The 21,834-nt window shown below is 50.5% G+C and overlaps 2 protein-coding genes and 1 long non-coding RNA gene across 20 annotated transcripts in view; 1 reads left to right on the forward strand and 2 right to left on the reverse strand.

Annotated features, from left to right (window-relative positions):
• Positions 1-3,800, reverse strand: part of VRK3 (VRK serine/threonine kinase 3) — a 47,818-nt gene extending 44,018 nt beyond the window's left edge. For 2 of the 4 annotated variants that reach the window (XM_054250386.2, XM_035286588.3), the window contains exon 1: positions 3,279-3,308. The gene's annotated coding sequence lies outside the window, so the exon portion shown is untranslated. Of the gene's footprint in view, positions 1-3,200; positions 3,309-3,742 lie in introns of those variants that run through there. The other 2 variants (XM_035286590.3, XM_035286589.3) reach the window with 2 other exon arrangements.
• Positions 3,607-18,813, forward strand: ZNF473 (zinc finger protein 473). 15 transcript variants are annotated; one of them, XM_078359504.1, is made up of 7 exons: positions 3,607-3,721; positions 5,286-5,461; positions 5,657-5,734; positions 9,500-9,626; positions 11,340-11,429; positions 11,807-11,938; positions 14,598-18,813. In XM_078359504.1, exons 3-7 carry the CDS (start codon positions 5,726-5,728, stop codon positions 16,976-16,978), a joined length of 2,739 nt encoding a protein of 912 aa, XP_078215630.1. In that variant the 5' UTR covers positions 3,607-3,721; positions 5,286-5,461; positions 5,657-5,725; the 3' UTR covers positions 16,979-18,813. The 15 variants fall into 15 exon arrangements, with proteins under 15 accessions (XP_078215630.1, XP_035142468.3, XP_078215631.1 ...); XM_035286570.3 differs by lacking the exon at positions 3,607-3,721 and adding an exon at positions 3,936-4,026 and having other exon boundaries at positions 5,538-5,734; XM_035286573.3 differs by lacking the exon at positions 3,607-3,721 and adding an exon at positions 3,936-4,026.
• Positions 6,774-14,699, reverse strand: LOC144580745 (uncharacterized). The gene is made up of 3 exons (XR_013530847.1): positions 14,560-14,699; positions 11,461-12,518; positions 6,774-10,352 (listed from the first exon to the last, which is right to left on the reverse strand). It is a non-coding gene; the product is annotated as an uncharacterized LOC144580745 (long non-coding RNA).
• Positions 18,814-21,834: the final 3,021 nt, after the last annotated feature.

The following is a 21,834-nucleotide window of genomic DNA, read 5'->3' on the forward strand; positions in this document are numbered from 1 at the left end:
TTCTAACTAGACTTCTGGTTTCTACACTTGCCCCTACAATCTATTTTCAACCCAGTAGCTAGAGGGATCCATTTAAAATCTAAATCAGACCCTGGCCCTGTCCTTCCTCTACTCAGAACCATATGGAGGGCTGGGCAGTGGCTCACGCCTGTAATCCCAGCACTTGGGGAGGCCAAGGCAAGCCGATCATTTGAAGTCAGGAGTTCCAGACCAGCCTGGCCAACATGGTGAAAACCCATCTCAAGTAAGAAAAAAAAAAAAAAATACAAAAGAAAATCAGCCAGACATGGTGGTGGGCACCTGTAATCCCAGCTACTCAGGAGGCTTTGGCACGAGATTCACTTGAACCCAGGAGACGGAGGTTGCCATGAGCTGAGATCGCACCACTGCACTCCAGCCTGGGTGACAAACCGAGACTCCATCTCGAAAATAAATAAAATCTAAGTCAGACCCTGTCCCTCCTTTACTCAAAACCATATGGTGGATTTCATTTTAGACAGAATCAAAGCCAAAATTCCTACCATGGCCCAGGAGTCTCTACATGAGCTGCCATTTCCCTGTCCCCTTGCTGGTCTCTCCCACCATCTCCCCTTGCTCACTCTGAGCCAGCCACGCTGGTTTTGGTGCTTTTCCCCAGTCATGACAAGAACATTTCTTCCCCAAGAACTTTACGCTTGCTCTTCCAACTGCCTGGAATGTTGTCCCCCCAGAGTGAACACAGGTGACTCCCTCATCACCATCTTCAGCTCTCTGTTCAAATGTCACCTTCTCAGAGACCTTATTGGACACCTTTTTTTTTTTTTTTTAGAAGAAGTTTCCCTCTTTTTGCCCAGGTTGGAGTGCAGTAGTGCAATCTCAGCTCAATGCAACCTGCGCTTCCCAGGTTCAAGCGATTCTCCTGCCTCAGTCTCCCATGTAGCTGGGATTACAGGCGCCCGCCACCACACCTGGCTAATTTTGTATTTTTAGTAGAGACGGGGTTTCACCATGTTGGCCGGGATGGTCTTGGACTCCCGACCTCAGGTGATCTGCCTGCCTCAGCCTCCCAAAGCACTGGGATTACAGGTGCGCGCCACTGCGCCTGGCCCTGGACAACATTTTACTAATAGCATGTTTTATCCTCCTTACCTTGCTTTATTTTTCCTCACAGTACTTGTCACCACCTGACTTACTCTGACTTACTAGAATGTAAGCTTCATGATCGCGGGGACTTTTGTCTGCCTTGTTTGCTGCAATATGCCCAGAACCTCAAACAGGCCTGGCACAGAGAAAATGCTGGGTCTATGTTTGCTGAGCGAATAAATCATTGTCTTCTTTGCAGAAGAAAACATGCCAAGAAGGCAGAGGGGTCCCCAGCTGTGTCAGCACACATCCATCTTTCAGGGGAAGTCTAGACATTGAGCTGGAGACTTCAAGCTCAGGGCCAGAATTATCTAGCTGGACAGTCCTTAAATAGACCTGCCACTTAGAAGATCAGTATAGGGGTTAAGAGGATAAATTGGGCCGGGCGCCGTGGCTCATGCCTGTAATCCCAGCACTTTGGGAGGCCGAGGTGGGTGGATCACAAGGTCAAGAGATCGAGACCATCCTGGTCAACATGGTGAAACCCCGTCTCTACTAAAAATACAAAAAATTAGCTGGGCATGGTGGCGCGTGCCTGTAATCCCAGCTACTCAGGAGGCTGAGGTGGGAGAATTGCCTGAACCCAGGAGGCGGAGGTTGCGGTGAGCCGAGATTGCGCCATTGCACTCCAGCCTGGGTAACAAGAGCGAAACTCCGTCTCAAAAAAAAAAAAGAGGATAAATTTGGGACATAATCTGCCTGGGTTTGGATCTTATTCTGCCACATATTGTGTGATGGTGGGCAATAAAAAAAATAAAAAAAGTTCTTTTCCTTTGGGACAGAGTCTCGCTGTGCCACCCAGGCTGGAGAGCAGTGGCACAATCTCAGCTCACCTGCAACCTCCGCTTCCTGGGTTCAAGCAACTCTCCTGCCTCAACCTCCCAAATAGCTGGGATTACAGGCGCATGCCACCATGCCTGGCCAATTTTTGTATTTTTAGTAGAGATCTGGTTTCACCATGTTGGCCAGGCTGGTCTCGAGCTCCTGAACCCAGGTGATCCTCCTGCCTCGGTCTCCTTAAGGGCGGGGATTACAGGCAGGAGCTACGGCGCCACGCCAAACTTCTTGGAATTTAGAACTTATTACATATTACAACGCCGGCGGGATCCAGGGCAACTCTCCATAAGCAAGTATGTGATTTATACAACAGTACTTTTAAAAACTCTACATAGTCACACATCAGTTCGGAGTGAGTATTGCCAGCGAACAAGTTCAAAGCCAGGTGAGGCTGGGCTACCAAGTAAGCTGCCAAACAGAAAAAGACCTTTCAGTTTTTACAACGTTTTGGATTTTAAAAGTTATAGATAAGAGACTGCAGACCTGCAAATATTCTTAAACCCTTCTTTTTCAGTGTCTGGCATCCCCAGCCACCATGAGAACGTGAATTAGCTGGGGCAGGGTTTTTGTTTTAGACACTACTGTAATATAGGCTTGAACGGTGCCTATTAGACTAGGCATTCCGACGTAGCAATATCGGTTGCACGGAGCCTTCCGTATAGTACATACTCAATAAAAGTAGATGCAAAAAAGAAAGGAGTCTCAGAGTGCTGAAGTCACCTACGCAATGGCCAGTTCATCACCAGAAACCGAAGGCTCCAACCCTCAGGCCAGTCTTTATCCATCCATTTATTTGACTTATTCAACAAATGTTTACTGAACAGTTGCTATGTGTCAACTACAGTGTAGTGTTCCTCCTACACTTCGGGAGACAGCACAGCAAAAAGGCTAAAGGTCAGACCCCACCCCAGTGCAGGTGGGACGGTTGCCTAGGCGACAGAGCCTCCCTTCGGTCGCACCCCCCTACAGAAACCAAGGGACGACGAGCTGCCCAGGCGGAGCAGCAGTCACATTTCCCTCAAGCCCCATCTATCTCCGCCGTAGCCATGCCCAACACGAAGCCCGCTCAAGAGCAGGCCAGTGAACCCCCAGTCCCGGAGTCGCCCTCATCCCGAACCCAGACCGCGACCGCGGGGGCCCCGCCTCCCACAAAGGTTCGGGTTGACATCATAGGCACCCTGGCCGAGCTGCGGCTACGAGGTTGGGAGACTTCCCGCCGCTCCGCCTCGCCTTCCCCTCACCTCTGTACTTGGGGACTGGAGCGGGATCCTAGGCTTCCGCGGCTGACCCTCGAATCCCCCGCAGTTACCAGTACTCACCTTCTCAGTTGCCCCGCGAAAACTTCCGCTGGGCGGAGAGCGCTGCGCGCGCATCCTGTGTCTGATGCGCCCGCGCAGGCGACGCTGACTTCCCGACGGCGCCCGGCTTCACCTACCTAGGAACTCCATTTCCCAGATGCCTTCGCGGCAGGCCCGCCCTCTGATTCCACACGGAGAGGGAATTATTCCCTCATCGCTCATCCCCCTACCCCACTTCGTTCTAGCCGCTTTGAAACGCTTTCTGGTTCTACTGCGCATGTGTCCATGTGAAACCAATCGGAATGCACCGTGAGCCCTTTCTCAACTCCGCCCCTTCACGCGTTTTCTCAGAAATCCCGTCTCAACGCGTTTCCATGGCAAGCCACTGCTTGCTCTTCGAAAGAGGGGAAGACTCCCAGTCTTCTAGGAAAGGCAAGAGCCTAATTAAATGATTCTTTAACAAGGTAAAAAACTGGACTACAAACCCAGGTTTGGTTCTGATTCCATTTGTACTCTACTCCCAGAGTGCTAAGCGTGGTCTCTAAGGCTGAAGAAGCGGGAGGAGATGGGAAAACGAACGAAGTCGGCCGCGCAGCCCTTTGGGAAATAGAGTCCTGGCGCTGGCGCGGAGGTTCCTGGGTGGAGCCTCTCAAAGAAAGTAAACACGCACCGGAAGTCGATGCGAGGAGGCGCGTGTGAGGGGAGTTGAATCTTTCCTTTCCTCGAGGCTGAGGTTGCGTCTGTTGACGCGGCCGACGACAATCCCGAGGTATAGAGACGCTGGGGTTGCGGTCGCTGAGGGCTTTGCAAGCTCGATCCTTTCTGAGAGTTGACGGAATGCTAGTGGGGGCGACTTCGGCAATGCGTGCGTCGCCTGGGGCGGCGGCGGCTGTCTGGATGGAGGCGTGAACCGCCTTTCAGAGTCCGCTAAAGGGCCACCGGCGCGGTGGCTCACCCTTGTAATCCCAGCACTTCGGGAAGCCGAGGCGGGCGGATCACTTGAGATCAGGAGTTAAGAGACGATCGTGGCTCGAACTCCGTCACTATTAAAAATTGTAACCCCAGGTACTGGAGAGGCTCAGGTAGGAGAATCGCTCGAACCCGGGAGGCAGAGGTTGCGGTGAGCCGAGATCGCGCCGCTGCAGTCCAGCCTGGGCAACAGAGTGAGACTGCGTCTGGAAAGAAAGAAAGAGAGGGGGCGGGGGTGGGGGGAACAACTCAGTAGGTGGGAAAAAAATCATCAACCGCTTTTTTTTTTTTTTTTTTGAGACGGAGTCTTGCTCTGTCACCCAGGCTGGAGTGATCTCGGCTCACTGCAACCTCTGCCTCCTGGGTTCAAGCGATTCTCCTGCCTCAGCCTCCCGAGTAGCTGGGGTTGCAGGCAGGTGCCACCAAGCCCGGCTAATTTTTATGTTATTGGTACAGACGGGGTTTCAGCATGTTGGCCAACCTGGTCTGGAACTCCTGAACTCAAGTAATCCGCCCACTCCGGCCTCCCAAAGTGCTGGGATTACAGGCGTGAGCCGCTGTGCCTGGCCTATAATATATATTGTCGTTGTTACTGTGGGTCATGGTTAAAACAAAAGTTTAAATATTTCTGTTGTAGAGATAGTGGCCAGGTGTGGTGGCTCACGCCTGTAATCCCAACACTTTGGGTGGCCGATGAGGGTGTATTACTTGAGATCAGGAGTCTGAGAACAGCTTGGGCAACAAGTGAGATCCTGTCCCTACAACAAGTAAAAAAGATTAGCTGGATATGGTGGCACATGCTTGCAGTTCCAGCTACTTGACAGGCCGAGGTGGGAAGACTGCTTAAGCCTGGGAGGTCATGGCTGCAGCGAGCCATGATTGTGCCACTCTACTCCAGCCTGGCAACAGAGCAAGACCTTGTCTCAAAAAAAAAAAAAAAAAAAAAAAGTAGCAGTTTTGGAGGCCAATTGATCTGAACTTAAATTCTAGAGATGATAATCAGAAATCCCAGAAGCATTGTTCTATTGGTTCTGTTAGACACCTTTGTTCTGTCAACAGCTGTAAGTGCGTTTATACCTGCTGTGAAAGCACATACTGTACCATGCTGGTGCTAAGGCACGGCAGTGAGCAGGACAGAGGAGCTCCCACCGTGGCCATAGACTTTCATCACCAAATCTCCTAAGTGTGTATTTACCGACTGCGTTCAGTGCCGACAGTGGTGGCGAAGCTGCTCGGTAGGTTCTGAATCACAGCGGAAACGTGGGGCTGGGGTGGTTTCAGTAAATAGAGTTGTCGTTGTGATTCCTGCAGGGAGACTCACACTGGGACTTGTTCTCCTCCTGGACATTTTGGGGGCTCCTCAGCATGGTCAGCAAGTCAGCCACGGGCGGAAGGGAGGCTTTCTCACAGCTCCCTTGTGCTTCCCACAGCCTTGCCAGCCGGGAATACAGAGGGGAAGGAGGAGGAGCTTAAGAGAGGCTACTGAACCCCAGTTGGCCATGGCCGAGGTGAGTTGAAGGCCACTCTGTCTTAACCGATTGGCCCCAAAGGCAGGGAAACTGACCTTCCTTTATGGCTGAGGTGAGTTGAAGTCCCTTCTGTGGGAATTGGTCATGCCCCCTGGCAGGAAGGTTGTTGGCCTTCCTTTGTGGCTGAGGTGAGTTGAAGACGGCTCTGTGTTAACTGGTCACCCCCATGGCCTTCCTTTGTTCTGGCCTCCCTGTCCCATGGTGGCTTCCGGGTGATCTTTTGAAAGGCAAGCTTGCATGCTGTCCCATGGTGGCTTCCGGGTGCTTTTCTGCTTGTACTTTTCTGGGCATCCCTATTGCTTACAGGATAAATTCCAGTTTTTTCAGCCTTCCTGTGTGGTCTGGGTTCTACCACCCTTTGCACTGTCGTCTGCCATTTCTCTAGGTAACCAGTACTCCCTTTGGTCTGGTAGTAAAACGTTATTCTGTAGTTTCCAGCAGCTTCCCTGCCTTTGTTCAGGTTGTGCCCTCTGCTGGAATCCCGTGCCCCTTTTCTGTCTGGTGATGTCTCACACCGCCTTTAAGACCCTGCTGAGCTCCCCGACTCTTCCCTAGGCAGTCAGCACTTTCCTGCTCTGGCCTTCCATAGCACCCCCTGCTGCCTCCACTGTAGCAGAGATCCACCTAGATACGGATGTTCCTGCCCATCTCTGTCAGCCCCACCCAAATTTCAAGTTCGGCCACATGCTCCTTGGGGACAGGAACTGATGGGGATTCATCTCTGGGTCCCCAGGGCCCAGCACAGGCCAGGCACGTAGGAAGCCTCATGAGGTGTTAGTTGAATGAATGAATGATGCATGAAACAATCTCTCTGTCTGGTAAATACCTGTTCATCCTCAGTAATCCAACTTGAATGACCTCCCTTTTAGAAAGCTTTCCCTGACCTCCCTCCATTCCTGCCACTATTTCTCACCTGCATTATCAAAGTGGCCTTTTTCCTTGACTCCCTGCTTCTGCCCTTCCCACCTTCTATCTTTTCCCACATAGCAGCAAGAGGAGAATGCTGTTTAGTATATGCTTAATTTAAAAAATATTTATTGCAAAATCACAGATGCAGAAACACACACACATCAAATGCATGACTTAATGAAGGTGAACACCACCTATATCAAGAGTGGGAATTTTTTTTGCCCCTCATCCCAGAAGTCCCTCATGGGCTCTGTCATAGCCCTCTCACATCTCCAATACCTGATTTTTTTTGGACAGTGTCTTGCTCCGTCACCCAGGCTGGAGTGCAGTGGCTGCTATCTCAGCTCACTGCAACCTCCACCTCCTGGGGTCAAGTGAGTCTCCTGTAATCCCAGCGCTTCGGAAGGCCGAGGCAGGCGATGACAAGGTCAGGAGATCGAGACCATCCTGGCCAACATAGTGAAACCCTGTCTCTACTAAAAATTAAAAAATCAGCCAGGTGTGGTAGCGTGCACCTGTAATCCCAGCTACTCAGGAGGCTGAGGCAGGAGAATTGCGGGCAGTCTGCCTGCCTCAGCCTCCCATAATGCTGGATTTATGGGTGTGAGCCACCGTACCTGGCCAATCAAAGCTCCTTGAAATGTAATGTCTCATGTAACTGTATTAAGAGGTGGGGTCCTTAAGAGATGATTGTCATGAAGGTTCTGCCTGTGTGAATGAATTCATTTATTTATGGACTAGTGGGTTATCATGAGAGTCGGTCTGTTGTAGAAGCCAGCTTGACATTGCTTCAGCTCCCTCGCCATGTTATGCCTTGCGCCCTCTTAGGGCTCTGCAGAGTCTCTGCCAGCAAGAGGACCCTCACCAGAGGCAGTCCATTGGCCTCAGGCTTCCCAGCCTCGAGAACTATAGGAAATACATTTCTTTTCTTTATACATTATCCAGTCTCAAGTATTCAGTTATAGCATCAGAAGACGGACTAATACTGTGTGACTTGGAGAAGGCGACTGTTTGGGCCTCGATCTGGTTTTCTGTAAATTGGGGATAATCCTGCCTCAAAGAGGGGTCGGGCAGTTCAGGGACTCGCTGCACCTGAAGTGTCGATTCCGTTGTCAGCATGCCAGAACCTCTTGGCCAAAGAAGGGCTTTTGCAGTCAGATGCCTGGAGCGTCGGCACGGGCAGTGTGAGCCAGAGTGGAATTGCCCCTTTGTCGAGCTCTCCTGTATGCTAAGCACTGTGCAGTCACCTCCCAGCAGTATTTCAGTTGCTTCTTGTGGCAGCCCCGATGAGATGGGGCTCGTTGGTCCCATTTCACTAGTGGAGTGGGAATCGGGGTCACAAGGGACATACGGCTTACTTGCCAGTAGTCATAAGTGAAGGTAATAGGGCCATATCTCAAACCCAAACTACAGAAAGGTGGTTTTCATTCTTCCTTAAAATGCGCCTGTGTGCGCATGTGCGTGTGTGCCTTTGCCCACATTGATGGAGATTTGGAAGAGACACACCAGGCACAGATTCACCTAGAGATGGGGTATGTGGGGGCAGGCTTTCATGTTTGATGGTCAGTACTCTCAAGTATTTGAACTTTTATCCTAAACACCCATTAATTGGCCATGTACAGTGGCTCATGCCTGTAATCCCAGCACATCAGGAGGCAGGGTCAGGAGGATCACTTGAGGCCAAGAGTTCAAGACCACGCTGGGCAACACAGCAAGACTCCTACTCTACCAAGAAAAAAAGTAGCTGGGTCTGGTGGCGTACGCCTGTAGTCCTAGCTACTTGGAGGCTGAGGCAAGAGTGCTTGAGCCCAGGAGGTTGAGGCTGTGATTGTGACTCTGCACTCAAACCTGAGCAACAGACAGAATGAGACACTGTTTCTCTCTCCCTGTCTCTCTCTGTGTATGTATTATATATTATATGTGTATATATATAACATATACACACACAGGTAATTATAGTAAACACTTATTAACTAGGAAGGTTTTAAAATCAGGAAAGATGATGTCACTAAAAGTTGGACAGCCAGATAGGAGCCGTTGGTAGTCATGGGGCCTAAAGTGGACCTGGTACATCTGTGAGGGGGTCTTTCCCCCAGAAGCTGTACTGACTCCAATCAGGCCTCTGCTCTCCTGACCAGCTCACAGGAAATGCACGGGCCAGGGGAGCAGCCAGATGACACTGCACAGGGGAGAACGTGGGACCTCAAATCAGGAGCGTGGAGGAGGAAGAAGGCACAGGGGTTCAGCTGTAGATTTTAAAACCTCAGAGCCACATCAGTTATGTGCAGGGCATGGGCCCCCTTGAATTCTGATTCAGACAAGCTAGCTAGAAAGACAGGCCACTGAGACATCAGCCTAATCTGGATACAGATTTTGAGTGTGGTCTGGGTGTTCAGTGACTAGGGAGTCACTGTTCATACTGAAGTATTCACAGGTGAAATCAGGTGACCCCTGGGTGATAGGCCCCATCTGCTGTGTTAATTACATACACCTCCCTACTTGTATGTATGTTTGAAAATTTACAAAACCAAATCTTGAATGAACACTAAAAAAAGCAAAAGTGTGAAATAAACAGACTTTTAGGATCAGGCAGACCTGGGCTGTGTCCCGCCTGTGTTCACTTTGGTTGACATTCCGTCCCCTGGTCAAGACTCCCCTTTTCCGTGCCTACAAAATTCAGGGGTTTCCAATCCCTCCTCAAGATTCTTGTGAGGCTGAGGATGGGATAGTTTTTGCCAAAGGCCTAGCAGATTGAGGGTTGGGGTGCCCTGAGTGAAGTGTTAGACTCCTCCCTGACCCTGGCCCCTGAGTGACCAATAGTACATTGTGTTTCAGGAATTTGTGACCCTCAAGGACGTCGCCATGGACTTTGCCTTGGAAGATTGGGAGCAGTTCGGGCTAGACCAGGGGGACCTGTTCTGGGACACAGCATTGGAGAACTACCAGAACCTCTTCCTGCTGAGTGAGTGTCGCCTGTCCCCAGGGGCCTGCTCACTGCCCTGCTTGGTGATCACCTGTGCCCTCCACCACCCACAGGGTGAAATCCTGGCTCCTGGGCTCCTCAGAATCAGCATGACCTAGCCCAGCAGTTCTCAGCTGGCGCTGGGTGGAGACGGTTCTGATTGTTACTCCTTGGGCCAGCAGTGTGTGGCTAGCATGTAGCCGGTGGAGCCCAGGGGTGCTGCCACACATCCTGCAATGCACAGGACAGCCCATAACCAAGGACAGGCCCACCCCAGTGGCAGTAGTGCTAAGCCTGGGAAACCCTGCTCTCGCCCCTGTCTGCCTCCCAGCCTCATCCTCACCACTGTCCTAATTGTCATTATAGTCAGTCTTTCTTCAAGCTGATACTTCAGGGTCTTCCAGTTGCCCTCCCTTCTGCCTAAGTGGGTCTCCTCACCTTTTCCAAGTTGAAACTGGGACCCTGTTAGAACTCCGTACCTCCTCTCCCACTTGTCTTGTACGTCGTTCCATCACATTCTAAATACTATTTTATCATCCAGAACGGGTGCTGTGTGAGGACAGGACGTGTCCCCAGTGTTTAGAACAAACAGTACCTGCTCTAGGGCCCAGCCGACAGCTCTAAATGAATGAATGATTGAGTAGAGCTCTTAGGACTTGCTCGTTCAATCCTCCAGTCACCCCATGAAGAAGCTGGGTTGTTTCTCTTTTGCCGATTGGTCTGAAACTGAGGTTAAAAGAGAGGCAGTCACCTTCCAAGTTAAGTCAGTGTCCCCAGGACCACCCGCAGATTCAGTGATTCACTAGGATTCCCAGGACTCATCCTTTAGTTAGACTCACAGCTGTGACTTACTACAGTGAAAGGATTCAGAGCACAGTCAGCAAGGGGAGAAGGTACATCGGGCAAAGTCCAAGGAAGCAGGCACAAGCTTCCAGAATTCTTTCTCAGGGAAGTCACATGGGACATGCTTAACTCCCCCAGCAATATTGTAGAATGCTGTCCACCAGGGAAGCTCATCACAGACTCAGTGCCAGGGTTTTTACTGGGGGCTGATCATGTGGGCGCCTCTGCCTGGCACATACCAAAATTCCAGACTCCCAGAAGGAAAGCAGGTGTAAGCCACAGTGTGGTGTTGGCTGGGCCCTGTTCCTCCTGGAGGCTCCAGCCCAGCATCCTTCCTGGCCCATTGCCAGCTTCTGGAGGTCGCCTGTATTGCTTTGACTAGCAGCTAGCAGTGGTGTTTTCTCCACTGTAGCCTGTATCCCCCTGGATGATGACTCTGGCCCCTTCCATGGGGAAGCTTGTGGAGGGTGGGGCTCAGGACTGCTTGGGCTCTGGGACCCTGACATCTTCTGTCCCTGGCCCATGGAGGCCTTGGGCAATGTGTGGCCCATGGGCGAGTGAGTGAATCCTGAATGGCGAAGGAAGCATGTGCCTCTCTACCTGGCAGATTCTGCCCATTGAAGAGCTGTCACAAGTCCTTTGTGTCCCCAGTCCCAGCTGTCACCCTGGATTGTGACTGTTTGGCTCCCTCTCTGTCACTGGACTGGGGAAGCTACAGGACAGGCATCCCCAGAGTTGCCCAGTGCAGCACCTGGCCCACAGGAGCCCTGTGCAGCATAAAGCACAGAAAAGTCAGGAGAGCCAGGAGGTTCACTGAGTGGACGGCCCTTCATGTCCTGGTTGGATGAATATGCTGTTCTCTCCTTGCAGATCCCCCAAGACCCAACCTGACCTCCCACGCAGATGGCAGTGAAGATCTGGAGCCTCTGGCACGAGGAAGCCCAGAAGCAATGGGCCCTGGTGAGTGGCTGGAGATGGGCCCCTTGCGTACCTCTGTCCTCCAGACCGCCGTCCTGGGGCTGTGGCCAGTCTCTAACACGTCCACCCAGACATTATAGCACTCAGCTTCAGGACTTCACTTAGCCACTTGCTGGCTTCCGTCTGTCGTCCTGGCAGCTGGCGCGGACCAGGACATGTTTATAGACCCTCACTCTCGTGTCTCCACCTTGCCCTCAGCACAGGGCTATCCTGGCGCTTCTTCACATCTCTTCCTCTTTCCTTCCAAGACTCAACAAGGGGATGCCCTTCACTTTCTGAGCTGGTCTCTCTGCTTTCCTGCCTTGTGCCCCCTGAGTGTGCTGACCCTCATTCTACTTCTTTTACCTCCCTTTTTGCAGGCCCATTTTTCCTTCCTAGCCCTGGGGCACAGCAGATGGCCACATCAGGGAGTAACTTAAGCCCAGGCCTGAATATTGCCAAGAGCATCTGCCGTCCCATCTCTCAAGCTGGGGTTCCTCCAGGTGGATCAGGTTAGGTGGTGAGGATTCCTGGGGCATTACCCGTGGTGGAGATGTCTCCAGTCGGAGAAAGCAGAGGCAGCTGCCTTGCCTGCTGTGGGAGGCTTCTCTTATTGTTTCTTTACTGCATGAGAAGCAGGGCCCTAAACCAGAGAGCACAGGAGTCTCAGGCTGCAGTTCCTTCCTGGCTCACCAGCCTCAAGCTCGTGAACATGAGGCCTCTGCAGCCCCCTCTTCAGCACATCAGTGTTCTTTGTAGGTGACTAAGCCATGCACAGGCTCCCACAACCTCTGCTTTCTGTTTCTGTCACCTCAGAATATTGGCTGTTTCCAAGCATAGGTAGCCATGCCTTTACTAACAAATGTGCCTCCATATCCTCTAGTAGTGACACTTGAGTTGCGTAGTTATCACAAAAGTGTCTTTCCCCTTTAACAGCATGTCTGTCTAGGAAGCAGAGCTTAGCGGATTCACCCTTATTCGCAGCTCCTGACATCATGCTTGGTACATAAGGGGTGCCTATTGTCTGCTGATGCATTCCAGGCAGAGGGAACAAGCTGAGCACAGGTGTGGTGAGGAGAGTGAGCCAGATATCTGTGGGAGACACAAGAGCAGAGGCAAAGGTGACAATTCAGAGCAAGATGTGGTTTTCGAAGGCTTTCATTTGCAAGTTTTAATTCCAGGCAGAGACTTTAAGCAGTCTCATAGATACTCAGATGGTGAGCCAAGAATTGCAGAAGGGACAGGCTGGAAAAAGTGTGATGCTGGAGGAGAGGAGAGACTGGGAGACGAGGCATATGGCAGAGCAATGACATTCATGTTGTGTGAAGGGTCCCAGAGAGTGTACAGCTTGGCAGTTAAGATTACGGGGGCCAGGTGTGGTAGCTCATACCTGTAATCCCACCACTTTGGGAGGCCAAGGCAGGCAATCACTTGAGGTCAGGAGTTTGAGACCAGCCTGGCCAACATGTCAAAACCCTGTCTCTACTAAAAATTCAAAAACTAACTGGGCATGGTGATGGGTGCCTGCAGTTCCAGCTACTCGGGAGGCTGAGGCACAAGAATCACTTGAACGGGAGGCAGGGGTTGCAGTGAGCTGAGATCGCACCACTGTACTCCAGCCTGGGTAACAGAGCGAAAGTCAGGCTCAAGAAAAAACACACACACACACACACACACACACACACACACAAACACAAACACATGTTGATCTAGTCAGAGGGGTTGAACTCTCACTCTGCTGTTCACTTAGGTATAAGAAAGCAGAAACGTGGCTGGGCACGGTGGCTCACGCCTGTAATCCCAGCACTTTGGGAGGCTGAGGTGGGTGTATCACGAGGTCAGGAGATTGAGACCATCCTGGCCAACGTGGTGAAACCCTGTCTACTAAAAATACAAAAAGAATTAGCTGGGTGTGGTGGCATGTGTCTGTAGTCCCAGCTACTCAGGAGGCTGAGGCAGGAGAATAGCTCAAACCCAGGAGGCAGAGATTCCAGTGAGCTGAGATCACGCCACTGCACTTCAGCCTGGGTGACAGTGCAAGACTCTGTCTCAAAAAAACAAACAAACAGAGATGTGCCTACCCTACAGGGGGTTGTTGAGGGTAACAGAGTGTGCCTGAGGCACTCCTGCCTGTGAGCAAGCATGCCTTGAAAGGGAATTACTCTGTCCTGTGAACCTTTCCCATGGCTGCCTCTGTGGCAGTAGATGGATAAGCTGTGGAAGGTGCCCCTTAAAGGGCTTACCTTCTGGTCAGGGGTCAGACCCTTTCATAACCTGTTACAGTAGAGGATGGTAGGTGCTCAGCTGTTTTTTAGAGAATACAGGGCAAGGGACTTAAAGCAGAATGGAGATGGGGTTGTCAGGGGAGCCTCTCAGAGGAGGGTGATACTCAAGCTGGGTGGTAAAAGACTTAGGGGAGTTAGACCAGGAAGTGCAGTCCACCATGAGGGACCATTAAAGGCACAGAGGAGAAAGTCTTGTAGATTTAGGGAACCGTAAGAGTTCTATGAGGTCAGCACAAAGAACGCTGGACTAATACACTCATTTCTCTTCTATAGGTAGGAAGCCATGGAAGGGTTTAATCTGAGGAGTGACGTAGTCAGATCCTTTAGGACTAGTGTGGGAGACTAGAGAGAGAAACAGACAGGAGGCCAACAAGCAGCCTGGAGTCAGATGGAGTCTTGATAAAGAGAGGAGAGGAAGTGGGTTGAGACATTTTGATAGAGACCAAATGAATAAACAGTGCCAAGTTGAGGGAGAGGTGGGGAGGAGGTTGACTCCTAGGATTCTAGTATGGAGAACTGCATGGGTGGTGGAGTGGAGGGGCAGGGTGTCATCTGGATAGAGGATGCAGGATATGAGGAGGAAGATTTTTTTTGAGTGGAGAGTGGAAGGAGATGAGTCCAGGAGACTTTGGGGAACTCGGTCAGTCACATATGTGTGAGGGTAATGGTAGAGTCTCCTTCCTCGTTGAACCCCTGTGGTTTCCCAGCTCCCCTCTTGATCCTCCTGGGAATGGGCTCTCTCTGTTTTCTGTGATGCCAGTTCCACATAGGTCACCCCTTTGGGTCCCTTGATGGACAGGCTGGACTCAAGGTCTGTCACCCCTACTTGCTCTTGTCTGTGTTCTCACCCTTGGTGAACAGGAGACATTTGCACTTGCTCTTTCAGATTTGGCTGAGACCACCACGAACTCTCTGATGCAGGATTTCTTGGAAGAAGGACTCTCCCAGGAGATTATAGAGATGATTTCCAAGGATGGCTTCTGGAACTCCAATTTTGGAGAAACCTGTATAGAGGACAGCTGGTTAGATAGTTTGCTAGGAGATCCAGAAGGTCTTCTGAGGTCTGATTTTGCTACCAACAGGGAAAGTCCCACAGAATGTGAGAGTCAGGAATTAAAGAGAGGCTTCAGTCCTGTGTCCACCCTTTCCACGGGAGAAGATAACATGATGCATGTTTCTGAGAAGAGCATCACACCAGCTGAATCTAAGGAACACAGGGATGAGTTTGGCTCCTTGGAACACAGCCAGCAGGATTCTGTTCCGGAAGGGGATAAACCATATAAATGTAGTGAATGTGGAAAAAGCTTCAGTGGGAGTTACCATCTTATCCAGCACTGGATTACTCATACTAGGGAGAAACCCACTGTGCATCAAGAGTGTGAGCAAGGTTTCAATCAGAATGCTTCCTTTTCTGTGTATCCAAAAAGCCACACAGGCTACAAATCCTATGTGTGTAATGAATATGGGACAACTTTTAGTGAGAGTGCATACCTGTGGCATCAGAAAACTCGCCCTGGAGAAGAACCATCTAAGAGTCAAGACACTGACCACCCACCCAGTCATGCCACACGGCCTGTTGAGCATCAGAAAACTCACAGAGGAAGTAAGTCCTACAGCTGTAGCGAATGTGGCAAGACTTTCACCCGGATCCTTCATCTTACTCAGCACCAGAAGAACCACACTCGGAAACGCTATGAATGTGCCAAATGTCAGGCGACCTTCAAGTTTAGAAAACACCTCGTCCAACATCAGAAAATTCACGCTGCAAAAACTACCTCTGAGTGTCAGGAGTGTGGGAAGGTTTTTAGGCGGAGTTTGCTGCTCATTGAACACCGGGCTGTTCACACTGGAGAGAAGCCTTATAAGTGTAATGAATGTGGGAAATCCTTCAGCCATACCTCAACGCTAAAGATCCATCAGAGAGTTCACAGTGGAGAGAAACCTTACAAATGCAGTGAATGTGGGAAAGCTTTCTGCCGGAACACTCACCTTAGTGAACATCAGCGAATTCATACAGGCTACAGACCCCACAAATGTCAGGAATGTGTCAGGAGTTTCAGGCGGCCCTCACATCTAATGCAACATCAGGCCATTCATGCTGCAGAAAAGCCCTATAGCTGCGCTGAATGCAAGGAGACTTTCAGCCATAACAGTCAACTTGTGCAGCACCAGAAAATGCACACTGTCAAAACCCCATATGAATGTCAGGAGTGCGGAGAACGCTTCATTTGCAGCTCAACCCTGAAGTGCCACCAGAGTGTTCACACCAGAGAAAAACAAGGGTTTGTTTTGAGTGGGAAGATCTTGGTTCAGAACCCAGCACAGACAGAGAAGTGCTTTAAGTGTAACAAATGTGAGAAATCCTTTAGCTGCAGCAAATACCTAACTCAGCATGAGAGGATTCACACCAGGGTGAAGCCCTTTAAGTGTGACCAGTGTGGGAAAGCCTTTGGCCAAAGTACTCAGCTCATTCGCCATCAAAGAATCCACTTTAGGGTGAGGCGGTCTAAATGGGGTGAACAAGGGAAAGCCATCAGCAGTGGCTCCCTTATCAAACTTCAGTCCTCTCTCACCCAGGAGTACCCTTTTAAATGTGATGAATGCGGAAGGATCTTCAGCCAAAGTGCACGCCTCTCAAAACATCAGTTAATTCACACTGGAGAGAACCCCTTTAAATGTAGCATGTGTGACAGAGTCTTCAGCCAGAGAAACTACCTTGTTCAGCATGAGAGAACTCATGGCAGAAAGAAGCCCTTCCAGTGTAATAAATGCGGGAAAACGTTCCATCAGAGCTCATGCCTTTCTAAGCATCAGAGAGTTCACTCAGGTGAGAAGCGCTATGTATGTGACTACTGTGGGAAGGCCTTTGGCCTGAATGCTGAGCTTGTCCGCCACCAGAGAATTCACACTGGAGAAAAGCCTTATGTGTGTCAGGAATGTGGGAAAGCCTTCACCCAGAGCTCATGCCTTTCTATTCACCAGAGAGTTCACACCGGGGAGAAGCCCTATGTATGTGATGAATGTGGGAAAACTTTTGCCCAGAAAGCAAATCTAACACAGCACCAGAGAATGCACACTGGGGAGAAGCCTTACTCCTGTTACGTGTGTGGCAAAGCTTTTGGGCTCAGTGCTCATCTCAGCCAGCACCTGAGAGTTCACACCCAGGGGACACTTTATCAGTGTCAACATTGCCAGAAAACCTTTCAGTGCCACTCGAGTCTCAACCGCCATCAGCGTGTACATATCAGGCAGCAATACTGCCTGTAGCCGTTGGGTGGTAGCAGAGTCCCAGAATATGAGACCATGTTCGTTGGATGTGGAAAGTTGGAAACCATCCCATTGCAAGTTTTCCTCCAAATAATACATCTAAAGACTGATTAAAAAGTTTGTGCACACGAGGGGCCACAGTGGCTCTGGCCAGTTGTCCTGGTGCTTGAGGAGGTGGGACCATGAGTTCAAGGCCAACCTGAGCAACGTTACATGCTCTCATTGATTGACCAAAAAAAAAAAAAGTTTGTGCACACGAGTTTCATTATGACAATGAAAACACAAAAACGGAGAAGCTGTACAATGTCAGGATTCAGAGGTAGGCTCTGGAGCCAGTCTACCTCAGTTAAATCCCACCTCTGTCATCTGCTACCTAAGTGACCTTGAGAAAGTTAGAAAAAAATCTCTCAGGGCCTCAGTGTCCTCATCTGTAAAATGGGCATCACCTACCTCAGAGGGCTTTTTTGAGGATTAAATAAATAAATGTGAAGCACTTAGAACTGATGCCCAGCCCGTGAGGGCTCACCAAGTATGAGCCACAAATACACGTCAGCTATAGCACAGATAGACTCGTTTTACGGGAGGAAAGGAAGCAGTAATTTCTCTGTTTACTGTAGTTAATGTTCTTGATAGCTTTTAATTTAAGTTTTCCTTTGTTAAGGTTTTTCTCCAGCACCGTACTCTTCTTAAATGCCTGGACTTTTTTGTCCCTTCATCTCTCTTTCCTGGTTTTTTTTTCTTAACCCCCAGAAAGCTAAGAAGAACATGTAAACACCAAACCTCAACTGGCTAAAACCTTCCACTCCTAACCTCCCAAGCCTCTCACTCAAAGGGGACATGCTGCCTCTTCCTATGACCCTCCTCCACGTAACAGTCTTGGTTACGCAATAGGACACCCAATTTGTTGTGGGAGTTGACACCAAAACACAGCTGGATTTCATCAGGAAAGCTGCGTGGATCAAGGTGTTAACCGCCTATGAAACACAACCCATATGGAAGACGTGCTGGGGGGTCAAGCCTGTGGTGTGCAGAGGTGACTGCTGGGCTGTCATCATTCACCATTTATCCAAGATGGCCACTCACCTGGCAATTTGCCAGGCTTGGGGGCAGGTAATATCAGTACACTAGGCACTGCTCCTGCTCTGAAGCTTCCATCTGGAATCAGGGAGATGAATGAACCTATTTTCATAGACGATTGCTGTTAATTGACAAGTGACATCTTAAAAATGCCACATTCCCTCATATCACAGTTCTGGGATTACCAGGGATTGTTGGAGAGTTCAGTGAGATGGGACCACACAGCCAGTTCCCTCCTGACAGTTTTGTTAGCTCGGGGCTTTTGTGCCCTACCACTAAGTGGCTCAGTCACACATTTGCTGAAACATAGTAGTCTTATGGAAAGCACTGGGCACTGATACTTCGAATATCTTTCATATTTTAGGCGCTTAAAATGGTTAGGGGGTAAGTGCTCTGTACACTCAGGCTTTTCAAGTCTTGCACCTAGAGTTCTGCTGGTTTTGTTAAACTTGGTTAAAACTGGGAACCTATTGGCTAACCCCAATATACTGTTTTTCAAATGGCTGCACCATTTCAACTTGTACATGGTTCCTGTCCTCTGGAGCTCTGCCTCGTCTAGGAGACGGGCATGTTAAATACCAAGAGAGTGTACAAAGTGTTGCAGACCGGAACACAAAGGGGACTCTGGAAAATTGGCAGCTACTGGGGGTTGAGGGCAGCGTCTCTGAATCAAGTCACCTCTGTTGCTTCGGGCCAGGGTAGAAACGCCCTCCATGTGTGCAGGTTTGTTGGTTCTCTGATTAAAATTTTGAGTCAAAGCATTGGTTCCTTCTCAGCCTGCTGCCATGCAGCCAGGCATCAGTCCCTGCCTGCCAGGCCTCACATCTTCGTGGAGAGGGCTTCTGATGGCAATCATTGCCCAGTAAGAGGGAGCAGCTGAGTGTTTCCCCCATATCTGAGTGGAGCATGGGCCACTGAGGAGGCACACAAGTTCAGCTGATGCATCCTCAGATGCATCAACAAACACTTTTCAGTCTGTGGTGTGAGCCTGGGTAACAAGGAGTGTGCACAGGCAGCTGCAGTTCAATCCTCTCCTTACAGACACGTCAGGTCTCAGGCTTGGCCGGTGTTTCTAATTAGCATCTAATAATATAACTGCTTTTCTCCCCATCTTTCGTTTAGTGATGAGATACTAGTTTCCTGCTCTTAGTAGGAATTGAAAGTTTTATTATAAAGTTAGTTGATGGGGCCCAGTGTGTGGCTCATGCTTGTAATTCCAGCCCTTTGGGAAGCCTAGGTGGGAAGATGACTTGAGCCCAGGGGTTCGAGACCAGCTTGGGTAACATGGTGAAACCCTGTCCCTACAAAATATGCACCAGTTAGCTGGGTGGTGGCCACTGAACAATCACTTAAAGATGATTAAAATGGGGCTGGGCATGGTGGCTCATGTCTGTAATCCTAGCACTTTGGGAGGCAGAGGTGGGTGGATCACCTGAGGTCGGGAGTTCAAGACCAGCCTGACCAACACGGAGAAACCCCGTCTCTACTAGAAATTTAAAAAAAAATTAGCCGGGTGAGGTGGCGTATGCCTATAATCCCAGCTACTCAGGAGGCTGAGGTTGTGGTGAGCTGAGATCGTGCCATTGCACTCCAGCCTAGGCAGCAAGAGCAAAACTCCATCTCAGAAAAAAAAAAAAAATGGCAAATTGTATGTTTTGCATGTTTTTACCACAATTAAAAAACATAAATTACTACATTTTAAAGTTTGTATGGTAGGCTGGGTGTGGTGGCTCACACCTGTAATCCCAGCACTTTGGAAAGCTGAGATGGGTGGATTGCTTGAGCTCAGGAGTTTGAGACCTGCCTGAGCAGCATGGTGAAACCCCATCTGTACAAAAAATAGTAACAGCCAGGTGTGGTGACACATGCCTGCAGTCAAGCTGCTAGGGAGGCTGAAGTGGGAGAGTCACGAGCCTGGGAGGTTGAGGCTGCAGTAAGCTGTGATCACACCACTACACTCTTGCTTGGGTGACAGATCAAGACCCTGTCTCCAAATAAAGGAAAAAAATGTGATTGGAAAAAGAAATGAGCTACAGGAGCCTAAACCAAGCAAGGCTAAGATGGCAAAACCCAGCATTTAGGAGGCTGATAGGAATACAAGCTAAAACGAGGTCAAGGTATAAAGCAGCAATAAAGTCTTTGGGCCAAGCTCTACCCCAGCACTTCAGAGGTGGGGGACCCCTTGTCAGAACTGATACCCCAGCTAAATTTCAGCTTGTCCTGTGGAAGCGCTGGAGACTAAGGTCAGTCAGGGTAAACAGCCCTGTCAACATACGTAACCAACCTCATAACCCTGGGTACCTAGGTGTGGGTGAGCGTCTCTGGCAGTACTTCGTGTGTTGTCACACATCATTGCTGGGTGTGTTAAGTACTCTCCATGTGCTCTACTGGCAGAGGACACCCGGAAGCTCAGGCCTGGTCTCTCCTAGACTCCATCCTATGCACCTTTTGCATTGCTGATTTTAATCTCTATTCTTTAGCTATAATCCATGCAACCAAGAGCCCTTCTAATGAATTACTGAACCTGAGGGTCCCCTGCCTCCTCTAAGCCTCAGTTTCTCCAATGGACTCAAGAATGATATTCGGTTTAAGGATTCTCAAAACGAACATCGGCGCTTTCTGCCCACACCGGCTTCACCGGCTCAATTCTCTAATAACCACTTCCCTTCTCGCCTACTCCAGCCAGTCCTTGCGCTGACTTGGCTCCAGGCCACGCCCTAGCCCCGGCCCCACTGCCTCTAACCCGGTCCCCTTACCCGGTCTGGCTGCGAGCCAGCCGCACCCCTGCAGCCTCAGGGCCGCCGCCAGATTCTCGAGCCCCTCTAATCCTCTCGGTGGCCTAAATCCCCGACTGCTCAGGGCCACTCTTCAGGCCAAAATGGGGAGGGCAAGTGATGAGTGTCACTAGACGGTCGGGCCCCCAGGTACCTGGCAACTGGGGCGTTGGACTCGGTCCTCCCAGGCGAAGCTCGCTCCCCATCAGCATCCCTATGTTGGTGGCGAAGCTGCCCCAGCCCCCACGGATGCTTCCGCGCCTGTCAAACTCCGGGATGAACTACCCTTCCCAGAGTCCCGCGGGAGCTCGGGCTCTTTAGGGTGACGGTCCTCTGATGGCAGATGCGGGAACATCCCTGGCGTCAGGCAGCCCTCGCGTGGGGCGCATGAAGCCACGGCTTCCTCTGACCTCGATAGGCGGGGTGGAGAAGGCGGCCCGCGCGTCTATTTCCTAGCGGCCAATCGCAGGATACCTTCTGTAAGCCCCGCCCCCTGCTTCAGTGCGGGCGGCTTTCGTCTCCAAGGCAACTGTCAACTCTGGAAACGCCTTTCTCCACCGCCACTGTCTACCCCGCAGGCGGGGCCGCCCATTACCAGAGCCTTTAAGCGGTATGGGTGCTGGACAAACAGCGTGATCGGGTCGTAAAACTTGATGGGAAACGAATGTTAGAGCACAGGGCTGGGCGGTACTCAAAGAGTTGATATGAGGGAAGGTTTCTCAAAAAAGGGAGACTTTAAAAATTTATTTGTATTTTTTACTTTAATTTTTTCGAGATGGAGTCCAGCCCAGGCGTGATCTCGGCTCACTGCAACCTCTGCCTCCCGGGTGCAGATGATTCTCCTACCTCAGCCTCCCGAGTAGCTGGGATTACAGGCGCCTGCCACCATGCTTGGCTAATTTTTTTGTATTTTTAGTAGAGACGGGGTTTCACCCTGTTGGCCAGGCTGGTCGCGAACTCCTAACCTCAGGTGATCCACCCGTCTTGGCCTCCCAAAGTGCTGGG

This window comes from Callithrix jacchus, chromosome 22 (genome assembly GCF_049354715.1).
Source record: "Callithrix jacchus isolate 240 chromosome 22, calJac240_pri, whole genome shotgun sequence".
In the NCBI taxonomy this organism is placed as follows: Eukaryota; Metazoa; Chordata; class Mammalia; order Primates; family Cebidae; genus Callithrix; species Callithrix jacchus.

Coding starts and splice junctions, on each gene's coding strand:
- ZNF473 (XM_078359504.1), top strand. Junction 9,627..11,339: donor CCAGAACCTCTTCCTGCTGA/GTGAGTGTCGCC, acceptor CTCTCCTTGCAG/ATCCCCCAAGACCCAACCTG. Junction 11,430..11,806: donor CCCAGAAGCAATGGGCCCTG/GTGAGTGGCTGG, acceptor CCCTTTTTGCAG/GCCCATTTTTCCTTCCTAGC.